The 24,127-nt window shown below is 42.1% G+C and overlaps 4 protein-coding genes across 6 annotated transcripts; 2 read left to right on the top strand and 2 right to left on the bottom strand.

Moving 5' to 3' along the window:
• Window positions 1-553: 553 nt before the first annotated feature.
• LOC135614475 (ABC transporter B family member 29, chloroplastic-like) lies at window positions 554-6,738 on the bottom strand. Its single transcript, XM_065111884.1, has 10 exons — window positions 6,034-6,738; window positions 5,836-5,922; window positions 5,640-5,747; window positions 5,233-5,499; window positions 3,708-3,791; window positions 3,228-3,444; window positions 3,000-3,085; window positions 1,800-1,987; window positions 1,570-1,699; window positions 554-930 (listed from the first exon to the last, which is right to left on the bottom strand). Exons 1-10 carry the CDS (start codon window positions 6,670-6,672, stop codon window positions 778-780), a joined length of 1,959 nt encoding a protein of 652 aa, XP_064967956.1. The 5' UTR covers window positions 6,673-6,738; the 3' UTR covers window positions 554-777.
• A 2,542-nt stretch (window positions 6,739-9,280) lies between these two features.
• On the top strand, window positions 9,281-14,381 carry LOC135614474 (leucine-rich repeat receptor protein kinase HPCA1-like). Its single transcript, XM_065111883.1, has 19 exons — window positions 9,281-9,481; window positions 9,947-10,067; window positions 10,144-10,215; window positions 10,305-10,379; window positions 10,471-10,542; window positions 10,618-10,779; window positions 10,856-10,930; window positions 11,013-11,084; window positions 11,167-11,238; window positions 11,329-11,397; window positions 11,498-11,572; window positions 11,658-11,729; window positions 11,818-11,949; window positions 12,051-12,538; window positions 12,657-12,809; window positions 12,884-13,020; window positions 13,096-13,315; window positions 13,408-13,643; window positions 13,737-14,381. The coding sequence occupies exons 1-19, from the start codon at window positions 9,394-9,396 to the stop codon at window positions 14,202-14,204; spliced, it is 2,859 nt and encodes a 952-aa protein (XP_064967955.1). The 5' UTR covers window positions 9,281-9,393; the 3' UTR covers window positions 14,205-14,381.
• A 1,525-nt stretch (window positions 14,382-15,906) lies between these two features.
• On the top strand, window positions 15,907-20,967 carry LOC103973472 (leucine-rich repeat receptor protein kinase HPCA1-like). 2 transcript variants are annotated; one of them, XM_065111880.1, is made up of 19 exons: window positions 15,907-16,055; window positions 16,541-16,661; window positions 16,738-16,809; window positions 16,899-16,973; window positions 17,065-17,136; window positions 17,212-17,373; window positions 17,450-17,524; window positions 17,617-17,688; window positions 17,771-17,842; window positions 17,933-18,001; window positions 18,102-18,176; window positions 18,262-18,333; window positions 18,422-18,553; window positions 18,655-19,142; window positions 19,261-19,413; window positions 19,488-19,624; window positions 19,700-19,919; window positions 20,012-20,247; window positions 20,327-20,967. In XM_065111880.1, exons 1-19 carry the CDS (start codon window positions 15,968-15,970, stop codon window positions 20,792-20,794), a joined length of 2,859 nt encoding a protein of 952 aa, XP_064967952.1. In that variant the 5' UTR covers window positions 15,907-15,967; the 3' UTR covers window positions 20,795-20,967. The 2 variants fall into 2 exon arrangements, with proteins under 2 accessions (XP_064967952.1, XP_064967953.1); XM_065111881.1 differs by having other exon boundaries at window positions 20,012-20,239; window positions 20,327-20,481.
• Window positions 20,968-21,200: 233 nt separating this feature from the next.
• LOC135613439 (uncharacterized) lies at window positions 21,201-24,112 on the bottom strand. 2 transcript variants are annotated; one of them, XM_065110470.1, is made up of 13 exons: window positions 23,778-24,108; window positions 23,566-23,703; window positions 23,413-23,494; window positions 23,233-23,309; window positions 23,037-23,152; window positions 22,815-22,932; window positions 22,615-22,731; window positions 22,390-22,481; window positions 22,208-22,274; window positions 21,972-22,053; window positions 21,807-21,898; window positions 21,552-21,695; window positions 21,201-21,454 (listed from the first exon to the last, which is right to left on the bottom strand). In XM_065110470.1, exons 1-13 carry the CDS (start codon window positions 23,949-23,951, stop codon window positions 21,308-21,310), a joined length of 1,446 nt encoding a protein of 481 aa, XP_064966542.1. In that variant the 5' UTR covers window positions 23,952-24,108; the 3' UTR covers window positions 21,201-21,307. The 2 variants fall into 2 exon arrangements, with proteins under 2 accessions (XP_064966542.1, XP_064966543.1); XM_065110471.1 differs by having other exon boundaries at window positions 21,202-21,454; window positions 21,580-21,695; window positions 23,778-24,112.
• Window positions 24,113-24,127: the final 15 nt, after the last annotated feature.

Below are 24,127 nucleotides of genomic sequence, written 5' to 3'. Positions count from 1 at the left end.
TTCGTCCTCTCCTATGCCCCCACCCATCTCGCCTACGACGTGATAGTTTAGCTCTCCCTCACCTCTACCGACGTGATAGTTTAGCTCTCCCTCACCTCCGCCTCCAACCTCTTCTACCTTTGTCTCTCCGCTTTTGTCCACCGCTATGACCTTCGTCACTTTCTCTTCATCGACAAGATATATTTTCTTTTAACTTAAATTATATGTCATTAAATTAATAATTTATTATAAATCAATACATTACGTAAGCATATATATATATATATATATATATATATATATATATATATATATAATCAAAATGAATTATAATTTCGTCATCATATGATTATGTTTTCTTTGAGAACACCTACTAATTGTCAGCATGTAATTTAGCCTCGTAACGAGATTTCTTGATTGTGCTTTAAATAGTTCATAGGATTATTCTCCTGATGAATGCATCTTCTTGTTAACTATAGTGATCTAACAAATCTAGGGTTCATCGAGTAGAATCATGCATCGGATGTTAGTAGTTCAAAAGTAAATTGTGAACTTGAGCAATTCACACCATATCTGATTCATCTCATCAATGTTTTCTTTTTATATATGGATACATACACACAAAATACCACAGTTAATTAAATAATATGGATAACTGATAAAAAATGCTGTGAGTGATGTGTAAATCTCAAGAACTTATCCTAAGTTGGAGCAATGTGGAGGATATAAATCCACCAAAGATTGGACGGTTCAGCCGTCGATGAAATCTGTCGTGTAATCTCCTTCAAGCTCTGTCCATCAAATAATGAGCTCGTTCAATGCATGCGAGTCGCAGTGACTACCTCGTCCAAGGAAAGATGACTTTGAGACCTCTGTCAGCTTGCCTCTATCCAACACAAGAACTCTATCTGCCATTTGAACTGTCTCCAGCCGATGCGCAATTATCAAAACCTGAAATCCAATTGGATAACATCATAGCGGTTTATGATTCCATTACACATTACTTATGCACCAGGAAAATGTGAGCATGTAAAGTATGAAAGGTTTTTTTTTTGGATGGGCTACAGTAAAGCAAGAAATTGTGCAACTCAAATTCTTTCTTGGTCATAAGCCTAACATTAATAAGCAGCACGAAGAAACAAAAAAGCATAAGAACTAAACTATAGCATGAATTTATGAGACATGCACTCGTCTAATGGAAGATTTAGCAACTTCCATGGAAAAAGAATAGATAATTGAAGAAATTGCAATATCCAATCTCAAATGTTTCTGTGAAATGAAATCTTCATCGTAAATCCACAACTAGCATTTTTTACTATATTGGATCATCTGAAATTTTTATTAATTTTAAGAACCAAATACGACACAAGTTAATCAGCATTCCATTTGCCATATAGGAAAATTAGACAATTGCTTTAGCAGAATCAAAGACTTATCTACATTTTATTCTCAAGAGAAAAGCTTCCTATTTGACTCATGCAGAGCATGTGATGTGAGTATATATCTTGATATGGATGCTGAATGAACTGAAAATTCAGCAAAAAATAATGAATACACATCTTCACAAGATTGGATATTTTAAATACTTACAGTGTGATTTGCCATTAAATGCTCCAAGGCTTGTCTGACGAGCAGCTCAGACCTACTGTCCAAGGCGGAAGTTGCTTCATCCAAAATTAGTATTGATGCTTCCTGATACAGTGCTCTTGCAATGGCTATCCTGTTAACAAGTGAAAAAAGTTCCATATGTATATGCCATGAGAACTTTCCCAACATTTGGTATCAGTGCTAAACACAAATACACTTAACAATTTATTCACCTCTGTTTTTGACCTCCACTAAGACGAGAGCCGCCTTGTCCAATATTAGTTGCATAGCCTTTCGCAAGTGTTGCAATGAATTCATCAGCATTAGCAATCCTAGCAGCACTTTCAACATTCCTCTGGTTGATTTGTCCTGTTAAATCCCTATAGCCAATATTTTCAGCCACTGTTCCTGAAAAGAGCATCTAAAACACAAAATTGGACATTAATATAAGAAAACAGAAACCATAGTGTTTAACATGAAATGACATGCAATGACGTGTTAACAAAGACGTCATCTGTTACTGTCAGTTGCTAAGTAGATCTAATTTTTCAGTCACCAGTAAAAGGATGATGCGCATATTGATGTTGCAAGACAAACATGCATCTGCAGCTTGAAGCTAAACATGAAAAAGGTATTAGCCTTGTCTTTGAAAATGGACGACCAACGGAGACTTGTGCAGATCAAGCCTCGCCCAGAGCTCACATACAGGTACAATTGCAGGGTCAGCATATATCCATGTGACACTATCGGATATAGCTAAGAATTAAGAGGTCAAGAAATAAAAAACAGAAAAGTAGAACATTAGTTGCTCACGCATCACTAGAAACCATTAACTCGGCTAACTTCTTTCTGCCATATTCTCATTTTTTTCCCCTCCTGTTGTGATTCACCTTTAACTTATCTACTGCTACCTTAACATTGTCTATATACCAGTTCAATGACCTATATGCAAAACTTGACAGACAACTAAAATCTCATCAAAATTTGCTCTATATCTTTGTGCATTCATGTGGATGTTTCAAGTAATATTATCACAACAAATCTAGTGTTTATTATTTTCATACATATAGACAGTTTTGGCTAATCCTCTAACTTATCTGGAGCATGAAAAGTCATCCGTAGATTTTCCAGATGCATTCTTACCTAATAATAATATGCTGGTTATTTTGTGGTAAATTTCAACCAAGATGCATGCTATACTTATCTTCATATCTTGAAAATATGATTCTGGAAAGTTTTGTAAGGATCAAGCAACAAAATCAGTCATTTTTGGTCCAATAACTTTCAATGAGCTTTTCTACCTACCATAGGTGGCTATGGTAATTTGTCCAAGTACAATAAACAAGCATATCTTTAGAATATATTATGATGCTAAACAATGACTAGAGCCATATATTTCCGCTCTCTTCAAAGAAAGAAGTTCATAGACTTACTGATTCCTGTGACACAATAGCAATGTGTTTTCTCAAACTTCTCAATTTGATATCTTGAATGTTGTGATTGTCCACAAGAATAGACCCTAGAAACAAGATATACATAGCTTAAGATATGGAATTCTACTTAACAGGCAAAGCATATATACGTTCAAGAGACCTAGCAAACTTTGACTTTTTTAGAATTGGGAATTAGGTATTCATGAAGAAGCGGTATAGATCACCAACCACATTGAGGATCATATAGGCGAAGGAGCAGTTTGCTGAGAGTTGTCTTTCCTCCTCCAGATGGCCCAACGAGTGCAACCCTCTCCCCTGGTCTTATGTGGAGATTCAGTCCATCAAGGATATATGGCATGTCATCTCCATATCTAAATGAAACACCACAGAACTTTATGTCTCCATCGACATAGCCCAAATCAATAGCATCTGATTTCTCGGTCACCTAAATTCAAAAAGTGATCAGTAACAAGTATATGAAGGTATGCACCGAACAAATAAAATATGCCACAAACTAGAAGTTGTGCTTAATCTCCGATATGTTCTGACTAAACATTAGCATGATATGAACCTGTAACTTCTTAGAGATCAGTAAGCAATTGTGCTTAATGACTTAAAACTCCTACAGTACTGCAAATAACTCTAACTATAGGATGCACAATACGTTAAATTTGCAGAACATAGGTGGTATCCTATGATGATAAATACCTTGGGTTTGAACCTTGTCAGATCCAGCAGGCGTTCTAGTGCTGGCTCTCCTTGCTTCAGTTCATTGTATGCTTTCCCCACACCCTATAAGTTTCAAAAGTTACACATAACATTCATAAAGAAAAAACTTCATGGAGAATGAACAAAAAGAGATAAACAATAAGAATTGAATACCATTACCATCCGCTCGTCAAGTGCCAAACTAGCTTCCTATTAATGGTTCAAGAATTATAAACAAAAAAGGCCACATTCCTGAGCTGTGTATTCATGTTCATATGCTCATGTATAAACATGTAAGCAAGAGAAAGATGTTTGATATTGATGAGGGTAATAAATGACGACAAGACTCGGGCTGACGTCAGCTGCCCCAGACGACGCCTCACGCCTCGATCGACCCGACAGAACCTGGTCAAACGAACCAGAACGCAGGCCAGGGCCCATTAACGACCCACTCAGGCTTGGTCCTTCACGTCACGCCAACTTCAGCGTCAGACGCTACCAGGAGTACGAGCCTGCCCCCTGCGAGCGGGCGCATCAGGTAACAGTAAACTCCCTTATAAATATCCTCGTGGGAGAAGAGGAATGGGGGGGGGGGGGGGGACCAAACACACACAAAAAGACCTCTTCACATTATCTAACTTGATCGTCGGAGGGGTCGGGCCGAGCCACCGACCCGACCTGTGTGCAGGTGTGAAGGCGGAGCAGCCTCTCCCCGGACGCTGAGGAGAAGGATCCTTCCCTACGGGATGTCCCGGCACCCCCCGACGTGAGCCGATCCGAGCGCCGCCCACGGCAGTGCCCCCGAGAGACCTCGTGCAGGATTCCCGCCATTCGGACCCCGAACCGAACCGCGTAGGCCCCGAGGCTACGGCTTAAAGTTATTCATACCAAACAGATATAAAAGGCCTATCTTCTTATACATAGTTGTTAGCTCTTTGATAATGCAAAAACATGGACGCCATGATCAGATAATCATAGACTGTAAAGAAAGGAAAAGAAATGTAACAAGTCATTTTTCATCAACAGTAATCTAAAATTTTTTAGGGTTATACGAACTCTGTCTATCTCAGAACATAGAGTTGGCCCCATATTTCTGAGGTGGTCATCACAAATTAATGTTGTTTTGATGCCATTAAGCAAGAACACATTCTGATACACACTCAAGAATATCTGCATATTGCACAAAGGCATTCACTTCCTTGATATCCTTCACTAACACATGCTTATTAAAGTTTGCCACCACGGTTGCTTCTGTTAAGAAAATTTGCGAGAAATGATTTCATCAGTAAATGCTCATCAATCAATTGCATGCAGACCAGCCATACATAATAACCCAAAAATCATTATGTTGGAAACTTGCTTCTTGGTAAGAGCATTGACCTAGTAATCGATGGCTCAAAGTATCTTCAAAATGTTTCATAGTGGGGCTGACTGCATAAATAGCAGTACACTTCTGTGGTGTTATTTAGGATGCATGTTATTCCAAAGTGTAAATTAGCAGTACACCACTAAGACGGTTATGTACCTTAATAGGCTCAATGAGAAGTGTCAGTGCCGTTACAAATGAGAGAAAACTCGAACAGTCACAGGAATTTCTGGAGACTACCACCAAACCAGCACAAAGAACTAGCAGCCCTCCTACATATAAGGCTTGCACAAGTTGAGGTATGAGTGCTTTCATTTTCTTCTTCTTCAGTTGATATACCAGATTATCATAAGCAAGCCTCTGGAATCGCAAGCTCTCCTTTGGTTCTCCAACATTGGCCTTTACAACAAGCATCGATGGAAGTACCTAGAAAGTTCAACCAAAATTCCAGGTCATCAGTGATTCTAGTGTGACGATCAAATGAACATAATTTCTTTTCTTCATTAATGACAAAATATAAGCAAAGGAATTCATCCAAAAACTTCTGCTAATGAAATTAAATATACCTCATTTAAGTAGGCCGAGAGTCTAGCGGAGGACAAGTTTGCTTTCTTAGATATCTTCCGAAGGATCTCACCGAGATATGCGATGGCAAGCAACACACATGGAATGGCCTACAAAAATACACACACTGATAGAAATTCTGATCGACAACAAAAACACATAACAGAGCTATAGCAAGATCCACCATGCTTTACTCACCAATGCTGTTAAAAGCGAAAGCATTGGGCTGACAGCCACCATCTGAGTACCCATTGCCACCAATTGCAAAGCGTTCGGCACCGTAGTCTACATTGGAATCAAGCAAAATGGATTGACATAGAGCGACTAGATATCATGTTAACCAACGCCAAGTACGACGGCGATAATGGCAAACCCTTTTCCTGATAGAAAGCTTACATTCAAGAGGGCATGCAGAGCATCCGAAACATCGGCCGCCTCGGCGGTCATCCTATATGCGACATCCCCTGCCAGAATGGCATCCTTGCCCTCGAAGAACGCCATGTCTCTTTGAAGCACCCGATCGAAGACGTGAACCCTGAGCCTCCACACGGACCGCGTAGAGGCTTCCAACAGGTACGCCTGCTGCAGGTAGGCGGCGGCGGAGCGTGCGCAGGCCAGCGCGGCGAGAACGGCCCCCTCTCGGAGCACCAGCGGAGAGCGGATGTCAGCCAGGAGGGATGGCAGGTAGCCGAGTTTGGGAACGGCGCGGCAGAGGCAGCTGACGGCGACGATGCTGCACAGCCATCCCTTCAGGACAGCCTCCCACTCGACACGGAGAAAGGGCGCGATCTGGAAGAGTGGGGAGGAGAAGGGAAAGGGGAGGGTAATGATCCGTGGATGGGACTCGCGTGAGGCGGCGACGGCCAAGAGAGGCAAGGGCTGGGAAGGGGCAATGGATGATGAGAGTAGGGAAGGGCCGTAGAAGCGACGAGGCGTTGTTCGGGTTAGGGTTAGGGTTCTGGAAGGGCCGTAGAAGAGGGAAGTGGAGAGAAGAGGGTGACAAGACGGCGGAGCGACGGCGGAACGGAGAAGCATGGCGGCCGACGTCGCCTACGAAACGCCGGTCGGGGTTGTGGAAATTGGGTCCGGCTAGTGCTGATTCGGTACACAATGCAGAGCGCAGTCTACCTAAACAGCCAATTGTCTTTAGTTATAATGTGGGGTCCATTTCCAGTCAAACAGCTTAATTCCGACCCAGCCTCTGCGGTTGGCTGAGTTTGGGTCGACTGTGCCAAGAGAGGTCCACCGGATCCACATCTCGGCATCGGACCCTGCGATGCTTTCCGCGTGCACAATTGCTGAGATTCCGTACGAAATATCAAATGATACTTTCACTAATGAGAATTCCAAAATACTAAAAAAATGATTTTTAATAATTAATCCTAAATTATGTATATATATTATCTACTCCTAATCGACTTTATAGTTAATCCTAATTTAAATTTCCTGCTTGGTCACTATTTCTAATATCTAATTCTGATGTTGTAAACAGATCTCGAATATGATCATGAAGGATATTACTTTGATAATTTTTAAATTAAAATAAAGAAAAACATTCTTAAGATATAATGAGATTCAAATACACTAGTCAGAGGTTTGCATTTAGAAGTTTCTTTTTCCAAATTTATAGTTCAATTTTTCTTTTTTGCTTAATAATACAGTATATATTTAGTTATATATATATATATATATATATATATATATATATATATATATATTAACTATATCATGTATCAAAATACTAATGTTTCTATTGAAATTGACAAAAAATAATAACATATACATCCATTATTCATCTATAAGTATTGATTCAACCTTATCCAAACCATTAGAAATGGAACTACACAGTGGTTTTGCATGTCCTCACACTGCAAAATGGCTGGGAAAAAACCTTCTTTCCTCTCTCTCTTTTCCTAATCATCAATAAGAAGTCTCCTGTTTGATGGAAAGATTGGCTGTTGATGGTGCTGTGATAAGAGTAAGATGATCATCTTGTTCTTATATGAGTGTGGAGAAGAGAAGAACATTTGTTCAGTGAAGAAATCAGATTGGCAACAGTAAGAGGTTTAATGCCATCCATCCTGAATGAGAAAAGCTGGAATCAGATTAGACTTGTCTCTTTCTCATCTCAATGCAGAGTAATAGTCTCTTGTCTCTGGTTAAAGTTGTCTCTCATCACAATGCAGAGTAATACTATCTTCACTAGGTGTAAATCAACTCTTTTTAGGGTTTATGAACATGAGATTGTGCTAAGAAACAAAGGTCTAATGAGAAAAAAAGAAAGTTGCTTATGATCACAACAAAGTAACTTTGTCTTGAGCAAATAGTTTGTCATCACAATGCAAAGAAACTGAACATGGAACCAGTTTTGTTAGGCTCATTGTAACTGTCTCCCAATCCCAGGAGTCAACCATCTGTGCCATGGAAACCTAGTTCCTTGTCTCAGATGAGAAAGGCAGCAGACATCACCAGAAATACATATGCTCTGGTATTTTATTCTAATGCAGTGCTGGAAAGAAGGCTCAATGTGTTTGTCTAATAAAACAAGAACAAGAAAAGCTTTCAACAGTTCATTGACTGCATAAAGCATGAACTTGATGCTTCTTTGATGTGTTTTGATTGCTGTTTTTGTGATAGATCAATCAAATATTTACAAGTAACAATAGTTGACTTGGCTGTAGCCTGAACCTAAAAGCCAGGATGACAACCTCAGGCCTTCTCTCCTTTCTTGTCCAACTGGGAATGTGTGTGCATTGGAAATTACTCAGCAACTTGTCACAAAAAGTAGGTTATTCTGATGTAACTTCCTTGAAAGTTTCCTTCATCCTTATCTCACGTCTTCTTGATGTACAGTTTTCACCATCTGGTACTAAAGTTTACAAAGAATTGGATTATAAAGGAGCATTGTTTATTGTGGATGACTCACATTTATCCAAAAATATAGGATCAGCTGATTCTATCAGAAACTGTATCGCTTTTGAATCATTCAGCTTGAGCTTTAGTTAAATGACACCATCTAAAATCTCTGAGTGGCCTGAACTCACTTATGGATTTTGCATCACTATCATTGCAGTCATCTTGACTTATGAACCACTCCATTCCTATTGCTTACATCACATGCATAAAAGGTCAACTCTACACAGCCATTTGATGTAGCTATTACAATATCTAATGTTTGTCGTTTCTTGTTCTTGTTTTTGTTATGCCAGTATCCCATGTACATTGACTTATTGCATTGCTAGTATTGATTGCCTTATTTCTTAGGCTGAACAATATAAGGTCTGTATTACAGGAGCTGACTTTCACTTCAATTGTAACCTAATATGGTGTAAGACTCAGTTTAAGGCTGCAACTTGGTTTAGGATTTCTGATTTTTTTGTCTGTTGATGGAAGACTACAGCCAAACCCCAAATCTTTAGTTTATGATACTGGCAATAAACAAATGATTCAGAGAAGGTGGGGGAAATGCTGAAACAATCAAACATGACATGAAGCTTTTGCATCCAAGGCAAGTCTCCAATTGGTCCAAGGAAATGTTCAGCAAAAACAATTGTGCCAGAGGTACATATTTTGTACTCAAAGTCAGATGAGAAAGTTTATAGCTGATTATAGAATGCAATTGTAGTTCTTTTCATACTACTCCCTCAGACAATGGAGGAAGATGGAGTTCAGCTCTGGTATTAATATTGCTCAAAGTGCTCAGAACCGGCATTTGGTATTCACCAGAAGAATCTTGGTGTTAAAGCTTTAGAATCAATGTCTCTGCAACTGAGGTATCTGGTGATAGTGCTGATCCTAAACCTTTGGAGTTCATGCATTTCAGCAGAAACACTTCCTGATGAAGGTCTGTTATATGCTATTTCTTTGATTCCCAGGTCTTCATTTTCTCTGGTAACTGTGGTTTTGATAGAGTCCAGTGCATGGCATGTAGCTGTTGCAATTGCACAAATGAAGGAAAATTAACTACACATCAGGTTCTTAGTCCAAACTAGCTTATATTTATCTGAAAACTCTTCTTGCTTCAGCTAATCACAAAGTCTAGAGCTCTCTTGGCATGTAGGTTTAGGATAATACTCAGAACTTAATTACAGCAGAGGTTTTGAGGGTAAATGCCAACATCAAATTTCAAGTTTTAGCTTGTTTGTCCTTTCCATCTCTCAGAAATCTATTTGTTTTTCCTCAAAATCATTCTACATGAACAACACCCACATCCTTGAATTGGATGTACTTTTATGATTTTTTTTTTCATCTTAAAGATGTATTTTCAAAAACAATCATCAGCTTATGTGCCTTTTCCTTGTTGAAATAGCTCTTGCTCTACAAAGCCTGGCTAGTAAGTGGCAGCCCAGTCCTGGAAACTGGGCAGGCTCAGATCCCTGTGGCAGTAACTGGGTTGGAATCAACTGTTCCAATTCCCACATCATCTACATGTGAGTTCTGAAAAGATTTCTTTCATCCCCTAAGCATCAGAAGCTGGAAGTTTTGATGGCATTTGTTGTTCTCCAGAGTGCTATCTGGGTTGAGCATCAGTGGGAGCCTCTCTGACGAGATCCAAAACCTGCCCGAGTTGGTGCACTTGTAAGTTTACTGGTTCATGCATTTTAGATTGAAGATTCAGTCCACTCAGCAGATCTTACCTACTGTAATTCCATCGTCGATGGTGCCAGGGACCTCTCATTCAATCCAGGATTGGGTGGACCAATTCCCAGAACCATCGGGAACTTGGTGAAGCTGAGAAGATTGTAAGTAATGAATGGCCAATAAAAATTGCTGCTTGATTGAAATGTGTAGCTACACCTCAGAACTGAAGCTTTCCTGTTCTGTTCTACCCAGGATCCTTGTTGGTTGCAGCTTCAGTGGCTTCATTCCGCCGGAGTTGGGAAAGCTTTCACGTCTGGCGTTTCTGTGAGCTCCAGAACTCATCACAGTTTGCCCACTACCGTTGAAGTGAATCAGAGGATCTTACACTTGGTTTTGCAGATCTCTGAACTCCAACAAGTTACGTGGATCCATTCCTGGAGAGCTCGGGAATCTGTCATCGTTGATCTGGTTTGATATCACAGACAACGAGATCTCTGGTTCTATCCCTGTCTCCGATGGCACAAACCTTGGCCTGGACATGCTCAAGAAATGCCAGCATTTGTATGTGACGACATATCTTTTGCTTTTGATCATGACTTCCAACAATTTGAGCGAGCAATTTGCTTCTGGGTTTCAGCCATTTTGGAAAGAACAATTTATCCGGCCCCATTCCACCTGAACTCTTCCAATCAAATACCAGTGTTCGCCATGTGTATGATACTCTCTCTCTCACTCTCTCTCTCTCTAGAGTAAGATTGCTTCTTTGCAAGCCAGTGATCAGTTTCTGTGCACAGGCTCTTTGATAGCAACAAATTGACAGGCAGCATTCCGGAAACCATAGGAGTCGTGGATACTTTGGAAGCTTTGTGAGTGGATGAATGAAGTGACAGTATAGGCAATGAACACTGTTCACAATCGCATCTGATGTCTGATACATGTTCTACGCAGGCGGCTTGACAGGAATCAATTGACTGGAGCTGTTCCTTCCAACCTCAATAACCTGACCAAACTTGCAGAACTGTGAGTGCTTCTTTCTTTCAGCATGCAGCAGGCCTCTTCTTTGCTGCAATTGTAGTGCTTTGAAGAGTATCTATCACATTTGCTTCTCAGGCAACTATCAAACAACCAGCTCAGTGGCCCCTTGCCGAACCTTACAGGAATGGATGCGCTTGCCTATGTGTGAGTACATATATTGTGTTAGATTGACATCTTTGATGGTTTGCTGTGACTCGGCTGTCTTCACTCACCTGCTGCACCAACCATGATAATTGTTGTGCAGGGATTTGAGCAACAACTCATTTGATGTATCAGATGTTCCACCTTGGTTCTCCACCTTGCCATCATTGACGACCCTGTATCGATCGCTCTGTATCCTCCTCTCCATGCATGGCAGATACCATACATTTCTTTCTATGACTTGCCATCCTTTCTGGTTGCAGAATGTTGGAGTTCTTGAAGGTTTCAGGGCAAATACCGGCATCTCTTTTCGGCTTTCCCCAAATGCAGAAGGCGTAAGTATGATTCATGTGATCCACCGTTCCGTTTAGCCTTGTGAGACTATGATTTGAGCTGTTGAGCTGAGGATTTTGGTCGGGGCAGACGGCTGAGGAGCAACCTCATCAATGGCACACTGGACCTGGGCAGTCAATACAGCAAGCAGCTTACTCTTATCGATGTGCAGGACAATAGGGTTCAAGAACTGTATTATGGAGGGTACTCTAATGAACTGCTGTAAGATGCTTGCGCTCGACATTTGTTCTTTGCACTTGAAATGTTTGTTTTATGGTCTCAGATAACTTTCTTTTCTCCTGCTTCATGTTTGGGATTCACAGACTTGAAGGTAATCCTTACTGCGATCAACAAGGATCAGTAAGCAAGTACTGCGATGTTGCACAGCAATCGAATCCGGCAGCCACGTATTCGACTCCCATGCAAAACTGTGGAGCCAGTGTCTGCACCTCAGATCAGGAGATGAGCCCCAATTGCATCTGTTCATACCCATTTGAGGGCACCATTGTTTTCAGATTCTTGACCTTCTCCAATACAGAGAACTACACATACTATCAGACTCTAGAGAGATATCTTTACGGGTCATTTCAGGACAACCAGGTTCCTGTCGGCTCCCTGTCCCTGCAAAACCCAAAAATAAATCTCTACAATTACTTCGAAGTTGATATGTGGATCTTCCCTTCTAGCAAAGTTCACTTTGATGAGCCTGAGGTTGTTCTACTTGCAAACCTATTCAGCAACACCACTTTCAAGGCTCCTCCTGGTTTTGGGCCTTATTATTTCATTGCCAAACCATATCCAAGTTTTGCTGGTAAAATTACTTATCCATACATCCTATCTTTTTCTGTCAACAAATTTTGGATATCTAACGTTGATACTGAATCAATCTGATACATGATATTTTGATATGTCACTCCTCATGGGAGCAGAATCAGGTTCGAAATCGAAAAATGCAGGTTTGATCGCAGGAATTACAGTTGGAGGATTGCTACTAGCCTCTGTGCTAGCAGGTTTGATCATTTTCGGAATTCGACGACGACGAAGAAAGGTTAAGAAGGCCACAGAACAAAGTCTGCCTTCTGGTAAGGAAGTGGCAGCTTCTACTCTTCTCAGGTGTTGCAGACCCCAACTTGACATTCTCTCATGCTCTGGACAGGATCATGGTATCCTAGCCAAAGTGGCAGCGGCGTCCCACAGCTGAAAGGATCAAGATTGTTTTCGTTTGAAGAACTAACCAAGTGCACGAACAACTTCTCAGAAGCGAATGTGCTCGGGACCGGAAGCTATGGAAAAGTAATCTGCACACTTTTGTCTCCAGTCTCAGTGAATCTTAGCAAGTATTGAAGTCCAATGACTTGACGCTTACAGGTTTACCGAGGAGCACTGGATGATGGGCAACTGATTGCTGTAAAGAGAGCTCAACAAGGATCTTTGCAGGGTGAACATGAATTCAAGACTGAGATAGAGATGTTGAGCAGAGTCCATCACAGGAACCTTGTGGGCCTTGTTGGCTTCTGCTTCGACCACAATGAACAGATACTGGTGTATGAGTACATCCCTAATGGCTCGCTAAGAGATAGTCTTTCAGGTACTTTCTTGCCTTCTTCCTCACTCCATGAACAAGTAGACACAGATGGTTCTTTGTTTTCTGATCTGAGATTTGCCACTGCTAACGTTCAGGGAAATCTGGAGTTCACTTGGATTGGAAGAAGAGACTACGAATAGCACTCGATGCAGCCAGAGGTCTCACCTACCTGCACGAGCTCGCAAACCCCAGAATAATCCATAGGGATGTCAAGTCCAACAACATCCTTCTCGACCACCATCTCAACGCAAAGGTTTCTGATTTCGGTCTCTGCAAACCACTGAACGACGACTTGAAAGGCTACATCACCACGCAAGTAAAAGGCACGATGGTGAGTGCAGGATACAGTGGAACTTGAGATCATGTCGCTGTGAGAATCCACCTTAGGATCTCAAAGAACAACAAATGCTTATTCTTGTTGCAGGGATACTTGGATCCTGAGTACTACATGACCCAGCACTTGACGGAGAAGAGCGACGTGTACAGCTTCGGCGTTCTGCTGTTGGAGCTTGTGACGGCGAGGAAGCCGATAGAGCGTGGGAGATTCATCGTGAGGGAGGTGAGGAACGCCATCAACAAGTCGCCGGACCTGCACGACCTCCGTGAGCTTCTCGATCCTGCCGTCTGCATGAACAGCACGCTGCCGGGACTCGATCGATTCGTGGAGTTGGCGATGAAGTGCGTGGAGGATTCGAGCGCCGACCGGCCATGGATGAGCGAGGTGGCGAAGGAGATCGAGAACATCATGGTGTTGGCCGGCATGAACCCGTACATTGCATCTGAATCAAACTCTGCAAGCTTCGGAGGGGAACGCAGGAGCCATCCTTACCAAAGTGATGCTTCCTTTGACTACAGCGGTGGGCCGTACTCACCAAAAGTGGAGCCCAAGTGAGAGGAAGGAAGCTGCAGCTGGAGTTCAGGATCTAAGTAGGTCATGTGGATGTAGATTGTGTGCTCGTTTGAGAGTCTTTGAATTGTGTGCTGTGTATGATTCGGATCATCGATGTTCCTCTTGAGTGCTAAATACTTCACGATTTGTTTGCATAAATAATATTCTAGTTTAGTCTAAGTGTAGAGTTGAATGAATCTATAAGAAGTAGAAAAAGTTCATTATAGTTAACTTGGGGCTAAATATTTTGAGCTAATGATTGAAATCTATTGGGTGCATTGCCCATCTGTATCGAGAACCATCATCGAAGTCATTCTCAGAGCAATCCATGTATGAAACACTTGACCAATGTGTATCACGAAGGTGGAGCTCGATAACGTGGCCGGTGACGTTGCTGCAGCAAATACCTTCCCGACTACAACAATCCTCCCCAGCCTAGGGAAAAAAGACGATGGAAAGGATCACGGAGCCATTGCTCGAACTCCTCTCTATCTCTTGATAGCGGATCACAAGGAGAGGGGATCTCCCACCCATGGGTATTACAGGCTTATCCATAGATAGAGTTGCTAGTCCAAGATGAGAACCGTTCAACACGCATCGGGAATCGGGTGTCTTAGAAAGGTCAGGGGCTTTTCCTGCGCATCTTTCTTCCACGCTTGACACAATCGTGATTTGATGATGGAGATTGATGATGAAGAGTCACTCTAGAAGATATATATTTGTATCCGATAGAAATAAAATATAAAATAAGAATAATTATTTAAGAAACTTTATTGAAAAAATGACGTAGCTTGAATATATTAACATGTTTCCTCTTCTATTTATACATATTATACAGATTAGAATGAATGATTTTCTTTAACAGAATAGAGAGATTTTCTTATATAATTGAGAAAATATTATCTTCTATCATGCCCCCGTAAGATAGTGCTCCTGACAAGGATACTAATCTTGGATCGATGCAAAGAATGGTTTACAAGCGAGAGGCTTCATGAGTAGGGCAAGAGATCGTTGCTACTGCTGCGATTGTTGTTGTTGTAAGGGCGAAAGCGTTCCCTTCGTTCTTCTTAAGTCCACCGATTGTTGGCAGATCAGCGAACGCTACCGCGATGAGAAAGATGAGGATTGACCGTAGAGCCTTTTAGGAATGTGGTTGCAACGGCGTTGGTCGCTGGCCAAATGCAAGAGCGAAGCTTCGCCTTTCTCAACGGCGTTGGTCACTGACCAAAGGCAAGAGCAAAGCTTCGCTTTTCTCACTGCTCTAATACCATGATAGAAATAAAATATAAAATAAGAATAATTATTGAAGAAATTTATCGAATAAATGAAGTAGCTTGAATATATTAATATGTTCCCTTACCTCGTCTTTTCCAAAAAGACTAACTTTGTCTATTATATGAATAAATGATCAATAAAAAAAAAAGTCTACTTAAAATTGAACTAAGTCAACCTACTTAGTGTTCTAAAGGAAGTCGAGAAATTTACCAACAAAGGAAGTCACTTTTATAATTTATTGCAGACGTGTGAAATGTCATAAGTGCTGTTTGGAATCGTACACACAGTGGTTGGTTCTTCAGCTTACATCGGCATCATCGATGGTGAGAGTTTGAAATGGTCAAGAGTTCTTTCTCATGGTTGAATTATTGGGCTGAATTTTCAAACCAAATAATTCATTACGATTTTAAGATTCTACAGACTAGTGGATTCTGTCGTATATTATTAATTAATGCAACCAGAAGAACAATGGTGTCAAAGCTTTAGAATCAATGTCTCTGCAACTGAGGTATCTGGTGCTGGTGCTGATCCTGGGCTTTTGGAGTTCATGCATTTCAGCAGATACACTTCCTGATGAAGGTCAGTTATATGCTATTTCTTTGATTCCCAGGTCCTCATTTTCTCTGGTAACTGAGGTTTAGATAGAGTCCAGTGCATGGCATGTAGCTGCTGCAATTGCACAAAGGAAGGAAACTTCACCACATATCTGGTTCTTAGCCCAAACTAGCTTGTATTTGTCTGAAAACTCTTCTTGCTTCAGCTACTTACAAAGTTTAGAGCTCTCTCGGTATGCAGGTTTAGGATAATACTGAGAACATAATTGCATCATAGGTTTTTAGGGTAAATGCCAACATCAAATTTCAAACAATTTCTTGTTTCAGCTGGTCGCACTGTTTGTCCTTCCATCTCTCAGAAATCTGTGTTTTTCCTCAAAATCATTCTACATGAGCAACAACCACATCCTTGAATTGGATGAACTTTTATGATTTTTTTTTTTTGTTCATCTTAAAGATGTATTTTCAAAAACAATCATCATCTTATTTGCCTTTTCCTCGTTGAAATAGCTCTTGCTCTACAAAGCCTGGCTAGTAAGTGGCAGGCCAGTCCAGGAAACTGGGCAGGCTCGGATCCCTGTGGCAGCAACTGGGTTGGAATCAACTGTTCTAATTCCCACATCTTCAACATGTGAGTTCTGAAAATATTTCTTTCATCCCCTAAGCATCAGAAGCTGGAAATTTTAATGGCATTTGTTGTTCTCCAGAGTGCTATCTGGGTTGAGCATCAGTGGGAGCCTCTCCGAGGAGATCCAGAACCTGCCTGAGTTGGTGCACTTGTAAGTTTATTGGTTCATGCATTTTAGATTGAAGATTCAGTCCACTCAGCAGATCTTACCTACTGTAATTCTATCGTCGATGGTGCCAGGGACCTCTCGTTCAATCCACGATTGGGTGGACCAATTCCCAGAACCATCGGGAACTTGGTGAAGCTGAGAAGATTGTAAGTAATGAATGGCCGATAAAAATTGCTGCTTGATTGAAATGTGTAACTACACCTCAGAACTGAAGCTTTCCTCTCTTGATCTACCCAGGATCCTTGTTGGTTGCAGCTTCAGTGGCTTCATTCCACCGGAGTTGGGAAAGCTTTCACGTCTGGCCTTTCTGTGAGCTCCAGAACTCATCACAGTTTGCCCACTACCGAAGAAGTGAATCAGAGGATCTTACACTTGGTTTTGCAGATCTCTGTACTCCAACAAGTTACGTGGATCCATTCCTGGAGAGCTGGGGAATCTGTCATCGTTGGTCTGGTTTGATATCACAGACAACGAGATCTCTGGTGCTATCCCTGTCTCCGATGGCTCAAACCTTGGCCTGGACATGCTCAAGAAATGCCAGCATTTGTATGTGACGACATATCTTTTGCTTTTGATCATGACTTCCAACAATTTGAGTGAGCAATTTGCTTCTGGGTTTCAGCCATTTTGGAAAGAACAATTTATCCGGCCCCATTCCACCTGAACTCTTCCAATCAAATACCAGTGTTCGCCATGTGTATGATACTCTCTCTCTCTCTCACTCTCTCTCTCTCTCTCTCTATTGTAAGATTGCTTCTTTGCAAGCCAGTGATCAGTTTCTGTGCGCAGGCTCTTTGATAGCAACAAATTGACAGGCAGCATTCCGGAAACCATAGGAGTCCTGGATACTTTGGAAGCTTTGTGAGTGGATGAATGAAGTGATAGTATAGGCAATGAACACTGTGCACAATCGCATCTGATGTCCGATACATGTTCTACGCAGGCGGCTTGACAGGAATCAATTGACTGGAGCTGTTCCTTCCAACCTCAATAACCTGACCAAACTTGCAGAACTGTGAGTGCTTCTTTCTTTCGGCATGCAGCTGGCCTCTTCTTTGCTGCAATTGTAGTGCTTTGAAGAGAATCTATCACATTTGCTTCTCAGGCAACTATCAAACAACCAGCTCAGTGGCCCCTTGCCGAACCTTACAGGAATGGATGCGCTTGCCTATGTGTGAGTACATATATTGTGTTAGATTGACATCTTTGATGGTTTGCTGTGATTCGGCTGTCTTCACTAACCTGCTGCACCAACCATGATAATTGTTGTGCAGGGATTTGAGCAACAACTCATTTGATGTATCAGATGTTCCACCTTGGTTCTCTACCTTGCCATCATTGACGACCTTGTATCGATCGCTCTGTATCCTCCTCTCCATGCATGGCAGATACCATACATTTCTTTCTATGACTTGCCATCCTTTCTGGTTGCAGAATGTTGGAGTTCTTGAACGTTTCAGGGCAAATACCGGCATCTCTTTTCCGCTTTCCCCAAATGCAGAAGGCGTAAGTATGATTCATGTGATCCACCGTTTCGTTTTGCCTTGTGAGACTATGATTTAAGCTGTTGAGCTGAGGATTTTGTTCGGGGCAGACGGCTGAGGAGCAACCTCATCAATGGCACACTGGACCTGGGCAGTCAATACAGCAAGCAACTTACTCTTGTCGATGTGCAGGACAATAGGGTTCAAGAACTGTATTATGGAGGGTACTCTAATGAACTGCTGTAAGATGCTTGCGCTCGACATTTGTTCTTTGCACTTGAAATGTTTGTTTTATGGTCTCAGATAACTTTCTTTTCTCCTGCTTCATGTTTGGGATTCACAGACTTGAAGGTAATCCTTACTGCGATCAACAGGGATCAGTAAGCAAGTACTGCGATGTTGCACAGAAATCGAATCCGGCAGCCACATATTCGACTCCCATGCAAAACTGTGGAGCCAGTGTCTGCACCTCAGATCAGGAGATGAGCCCCAATTGCATCTGTTCATATCCATTTGAGGGCACCATTGTTTTCAGATTCTTGACCTTCTCCAATACAGAGAACTACACATACTATCAGACTCTAGAGAGATTTCTTTACGAGTCATTTCAGGACAACCAGGTTCCTGTCGGCTCCCTGTCCCTGCAAAACCCAAAAATAAATCTCTACAATTACTTCGAAGTTGATATGTGGATCTTCCCTTCTAGCAAAGTTCACTTTGATGAGCCTGAGGTTGTTCTACTTGCAAACGTATTCAGCAACATCACTTTCAAGGTTCCTCCTGGTTATGGGCCTTATTATTTCATTGCCAAACCATATCCAAGTTTTGCTGGTAAAATTACTTGTCCATACATCCTATCTTTTTCTGTCAACAAATTTCGGATATTTAACGTTGATACTGAATCAATCTGATACATGATATTTTGATATGTCACTCCTCATGGGAGCAGAATCAGGTTCGAAATCGAAAAATGCAGGTTTGATAACAGGAATTACAGTTGGAGGATTACTTCTTGCCTCTGTGCTAGCAGGTTTGATCATTTTCGCAATTCGACAACGACGAAGAAAGGTTAAGAAGGCCACAGAACAAAGTCTGCCCTCTGGTAAGGAAGTGGCAGCTTCTACTCTTCTCAGGTGTTGCAGACCCCAACTTGACATTCTCTCATGCTCTGGACAGGATCATGGTATCCTAGCCAAAGTGGCAGCGGCGTCCCCCAGCTGAAAGGATCAAGATTGTTTTCGTTTGAAGAACTAACCAAGTGCACGAACAACTTCTCGGAAGCGAATGTGCTCGGGACCGGAAGCTATGGAAAAGTAATCTACACACTTTTGTTTTCAGTCTCAGTGAATCTTGGCAAGTATTGAAGTCCAATGACTTGATGCTTACAGGTTTACCGAGGAGCACTAGATGATGGGCAACTGATTGCTGTAAAGAGAGCTCAACAAGGATCTTTGCAGGGTGAACATGAATTCAAGACTGAGATAGAGATGTTGAGCAGAGTCCATCACAAGAACCTTGTGGGCCTTGTTGGCTTCTGCTTCGACCACAATGAACAGATGCTGGTGTATGAGTACATCCCTAATGGCTCGCTAAGAGATAGTCTTTCAGGTGCTTTCTTGCCTTCTTCCTCACTCCATGAACAAGCAGACGCAGAGCGGTCTTTGTGTTCTGATCTGAGATTTGCCACTGCAAACGTTCAGGGAAATCTGGAGTTCACTTGGATTGGAAGAAGAGACTACGAATAGCACTCGATGCAGCCAGAGGTCTCACCTACCTGCATGAGCTCGCAAACCCCAGAATAATCCATAGGGATGTCAAGTCCAACAACATCCTTCTCGACCACCATCTCAACGCAAAGGTTTCTGATTTCGGTCTCTGCAAACCACTGAGCGACGATTTTAAAGGCTACATCAGCACGCAAGTCAAAGGCACGATCGTGAGTGCATGATACGATAGAACTTGAGATCATGTCGCTGTGAGAATCCACCGTAGGATCTCAAATTATCTTGTTGCAGGGATACTTGGATCCTGAGTACTACTTGACCCAGCACTTGACGGAGAAGAGCGACGTGTACAGCTTCGGCGTTCTGCTGTTGGAGCTTGTGACGGGGAGGAAGCCGCTAGCGCCTGGGAGATTTATCGTGAGGGAGGTGAGGAACGCCATCAACAAGTCGCCTGACCTGCACCACCTCCGTGAGCTTCTCGATCCTGCCATCTGCATGAACAGCACGCTGCCGGGACTCGATCGATTCATGGCGTTGGCGATGAAGTGTGTGGCGGAATCGAGCGCCGACCGGCCATGGATGAGCGAGGTGGCGAAAGAGATTGAGAACATCATGGTGTTGGCCGGCATGAACCTGTGCATTGCATCTGAATCAAACTCTGCAAGCTTCGGAGGGGAACGGAGGAACCATTCTGACCAGAGTGATGCTTCCTTTGACTACAGCGGTGGACCGTACTCACGCAAAGTGGAGCCCAAGTGAGAGGAAGGAGGCTGTAGCTTGAGTTCAAGATCTAAGTAGGCCATGTGGATGTAGATTGTGTGCTCGTTTGAGTCTTTGAATTGTGTGCTGTATATGATTCGGATCATCGGTGTTCCTCTGAGTGCTAAATACTTAACAATTGTTTGCATAAATAATATTCTAGTTTAGTCTCAGTGTAGAGTTGAATGAATCTATAAGAACTAGAAAAGTTCTTCATCGTTTAACTTCAGTCTAAATATTTTGAGCTAATGATTCAAATCTATCTAATGGATCAGTTATCCGATCGAATCGGGTCATGTCGTATAGTGAGCAAAATCTCTCATACACACTGCATGAACTTACTTTAGTTCATTCATAACTATCTGATACACAACGAAGGTAAAGATCTCATGATAGAATTGTGCCTTTTTGTCTTGCCATATTAACCAGGTGATATGATTGTAAGATACAAGAACTTGGACACATTACAAAGAGTGAGAATAAAGCAGTCCAAATCATTTGAATGTACACTTCTCAGAGTTTCCAGTAGAGACCCAGCTTGTGCAAGATGCCTGCTACTACTGCCCAGAAGACAATCTCAGCAAATAGCACATACAATAGCATCCCCAATCTCTCTGAATGCCAAACTTTAACAAAGACATGCCTTTGGATCCAATGGACCTGCAGATGGAAGAAATATGTGGTCAAAATTAATGTTTTTCGCCTGCCGAATTTTAATGAAATATTGAGAATGATCCTTAAGGCTGGCTACACATACAAGAGAATTATCTGGAGTTTCATAATACCATCCATTCACAAATGCAGGGAAGATTCCTTGGGCTGCCATAACAAAAACAAGCATTGCATTCATGCCAATCCACTCCAGCCACAGGAATGGTGTTCTGATACCCCATACATCAATCTGTCAGTAGTTAAAGATCATATATGGTCAGAGGATTTGATGATACTTCCATGCTTGTACTACCAACCAATGTAGGTAAATTGAGCTTAGTGATCTGTACTAGAGAGATACCATTACATAAAATGCTGAGAGAACAATGCCTGCTGACCCAGCTGTGAAGCAGACATAACTAAAGCTATACAGTTGCTTGTTGAGAGGAATAGCTATGTCAAGCAGCCAAATCAATGTTAGCAAAGGGGAACAGAGCTTAGTTATGAGAGAACACCAGAGTAGTACCATTTGTGAAGTGAAGGGTGATGCCACAAATAAGAAGACCAAACCCCGTCAGCAACCAATGCTTAAGTCTCTCCGAGTGACCCTAATTAGATTCAGAAATCCAATGTATGATGATCAATGCTTGGATGAAATGCATCTCAAAGATACACAGATATTGTAGAGAACATTGAAGAAACTGAAATCTACTGTTGGATAAAAGTTTCCAAGCCATAATTTGATGTGAAAATAAGTAGCACCTTTAAATGGATTAAAACATGGCCATAATGAACTCCAACTGTTCCAGAAAGGATGGCTGATACCGAACTGCAGGCCGAAGATAAGAATGCATCTTTTAGTACAATAAGAACTGTAAACTTGATGTTGACAGAAAATAGAAATGCTGCATCAGTGATGATTTGAGATGGGAATTCTGAGATACCTCAGCAAGCCTTCTGGTTCAAAGGGAGCAAGACACCACGAAGCTGCATCTTCTTTAAGTGGACCCATATCAGGTGAACTTTGTGAACAGTCCTGGTCATTTTGTCAAACATGGGATGGGCAGGAAAGCCTCTTGGGGTGATTCACACTCGATAAACTTGAAATCCACACTCCTTTTTCCCACTAAGAAGATTGAAAAGCCAAATCTGCATTGCTCAAGACTTACCTTTGATCGTATCCACACTGGTTGCGTGTAAAGATGATTGATTCCCCAGACTGCTCTGTCCACATAGCCGACTGCATTGCATGCTGGATCTAAATGTCCTCTCACACCACATTTCACCTGAAAACGACGCAACGATTGTGCAGGCAACTCTTGTTTGCTTTAGATAGCATGAGAAGATCAGGAAACAGTGTCAAACATACCACAAATCTCTTTCCATCATTGACATCACCTTCTCTATGGAAAACAAAGCTCCAGTCCGGAACATAAAGTGCATAAGTTGTGGCCATGTAAACTACAAAGGCAACGCATCCAAAAATCCTGATACGATGTAACATCTCAGTTAGTTCCACGTCGAAAGTAGGCTAAATCAATCATTTATATCTTGTTCTAACTGATAAGAACAATTGAATTGAGATCATCACCATTGCCAACGATATGCATTGAACATTGCAAAAGGCCCGGAGCCTATTGTGGTAGGATGGATCTTTGTTGTCACAACCTCTACGAGAGCCACCAGCAGATACACCAGTGCTATTCTCTACTCCACAACAAAGAAGAACCAATATTAATGGACAAAACTTGTAAGCATCTGACACAGTTAGGTTTGCAATCTGGGACCTGGAGAATGCCGCACCATCGTATCTTCTTCATGTCGACGCCGTAGGAGAGGTCATCGGGAGCATGCGAGTATCCACCTTCATCACATACAGAGCCCACAGTCCAAACATGATAAGAACCACCTTCATCAGATAACAAACAATTCTTCACGGGATGCAGAAAAATGCTTGGATCTCTCACCTTGTAGGATTAATCCCCATAACAGAAGCTTCAGTGTTCTAATCACAATTTTCTTTACTGCAGCGGAGACTTGTGTTATCCTCTGCAAACATTTGGAAAGGATCATATGTTGAAACACAAGAACAAGGTTGCAGGTGTGCCTTGTTGCCATACCTTGAGTGCGAGAGCGATGGCGACGCCGACGATGAAGAGGAAGAAGGGCATGACGAAGTCCGCAAGCGTGCATCCGTTCCACGGCGAGTGATCGATCTGCTCGTACGCTCCCCCGGCGTCATCCACCAGAATCATCATCTACATCGACACAAAACTAAGCATGACGAATTCCATACGTCCTAAAGGAGGTGTATGTGCGTGTGTGCACGTACGACTATAGTCAAGCCTCTGAATGCATCCAGTGCTGCGACTCTCCTGCTTCTGCTGCTGACGTCCATGGCTGCTCGTTCCTCCTCCTTACCACCATTGCCACCTTCTCCGGTAACTTGTAGGACGACTTCGGCGTCCCTCTCTGTTGCTACCTCGATCTCCTTCTTCGCTTCCATCCTTCCTCCAGCTCAAGAAGGAAAAGCCGGGAATTTATAGACATGTGGCCGTCCGGCACAAACGACAACGAAGTCTCGCATGGATTCATTCACAGGTGGGATCGGCATGACGAAGGCTGCGGTGGGTGAACGGAGCCGCGACCGGCGACCTGCTTGTTTTATACGGAGATTGGAAG

Source organism: Musa acuminata, chromosome BXJ2-6, assembly GCF_036884655.1.
Source record: "Musa acuminata AAA Group cultivar baxijiao chromosome BXJ2-6, Cavendish_Baxijiao_AAA, whole genome shotgun sequence".
NCBI lineage: Eukaryota > Viridiplantae > Streptophyta > Magnoliopsida > Zingiberales > Musaceae > Musa > Musa acuminata.
The sequence above is the reverse complement of the archived record's forward strand: the minus strand, read 5'-3'. Positions and strand labels throughout refer to the sequence as shown.

Excerpts from the sequence above, each read along its gene's own strand:
- LOC103973472 (XM_065111880.1), top strand. The coding sequence starts at position 15,968 with ATGTCTCTGCAACTGAGGTATCTGGTGCTGGTGCTGATCCTGGGCTTT. Across the intron at positions 18,177-18,261 it reads TTGCCATCATTGACGACCTT|AATGTTGGAGTTCTTGAACG; the intron begins GTATCGATCGCT and ends TTCTGGTTGCAG. Across the intron at positions 19,143-19,260 it reads ACCATATCCAAGTTTTGCTG|AATCAGGTTCGAAATCGAAA; the intron begins GTAAAATTACTT and ends TCATGGGAGCAG.
- LOC135614474 (XM_065111883.1), top strand. The coding sequence starts at position 9,394 with ATGTCTCTGCAACTGAGGTATCTGGTGATAGTGCTGATCCTAAACCTT. Across the intron at positions 11,085-11,166 it reads GTGGATACTTTGGAAGCTTT|GCGGCTTGACAGGAATCAAT; the intron begins GTGAGTGGATGA and ends TGTTCTACGCAG. Across the intron at positions 11,950-12,050 it reads GGGTACTCTAATGAACTGCT|ACTTGAAGGTAATCCTTACT; the intron begins GTAAGATGCTTG and ends TGGGATTCACAG.
- LOC135614475 (XM_065111884.1), bottom strand. The coding sequence starts at position 6,672 with ATGCTTCTCCGTTCCGCCGTCGCTCCGCCGTCTTGTCACCCTCTTCTC. Across the intron at positions 3,792-5,232 it reads TTCTCATTGAGCCTATTAAG|GGTGTGGGGAAAGCATACAA; the intron begins GTACATAACCGT and ends TGAAACTTATAG. Across the intron at positions 1,988-2,999 it reads CTATTGTGTCACAGGAATCA|ATGCTCTTTTCAGGAACAGT; the intron begins GTAAGTCTATGA and ends TTTGTGTTTTAG.
- LOC135613439 (XM_065110470.1), bottom strand. The coding sequence starts at position 23,951 with ATGGAAGCGAAGAAGGAGATCGAGGTAGCAACAGAGAGGGACGCCGAA. Across the intron at positions 23,495-23,565 it reads CCATCGCTCTCGCACTCAAG|AGGATAACACAAGTCTCCGC; the intron begins GTATGGCAACAA and ends AAATGTTTGCAG. Across the intron at positions 21,696-21,806 it reads TCTCAGCATTTTATGTAATG|ATTGATGTATGGGGTATCAG; the intron begins GTATCTCTCTAG and ends AACTACTGACAG.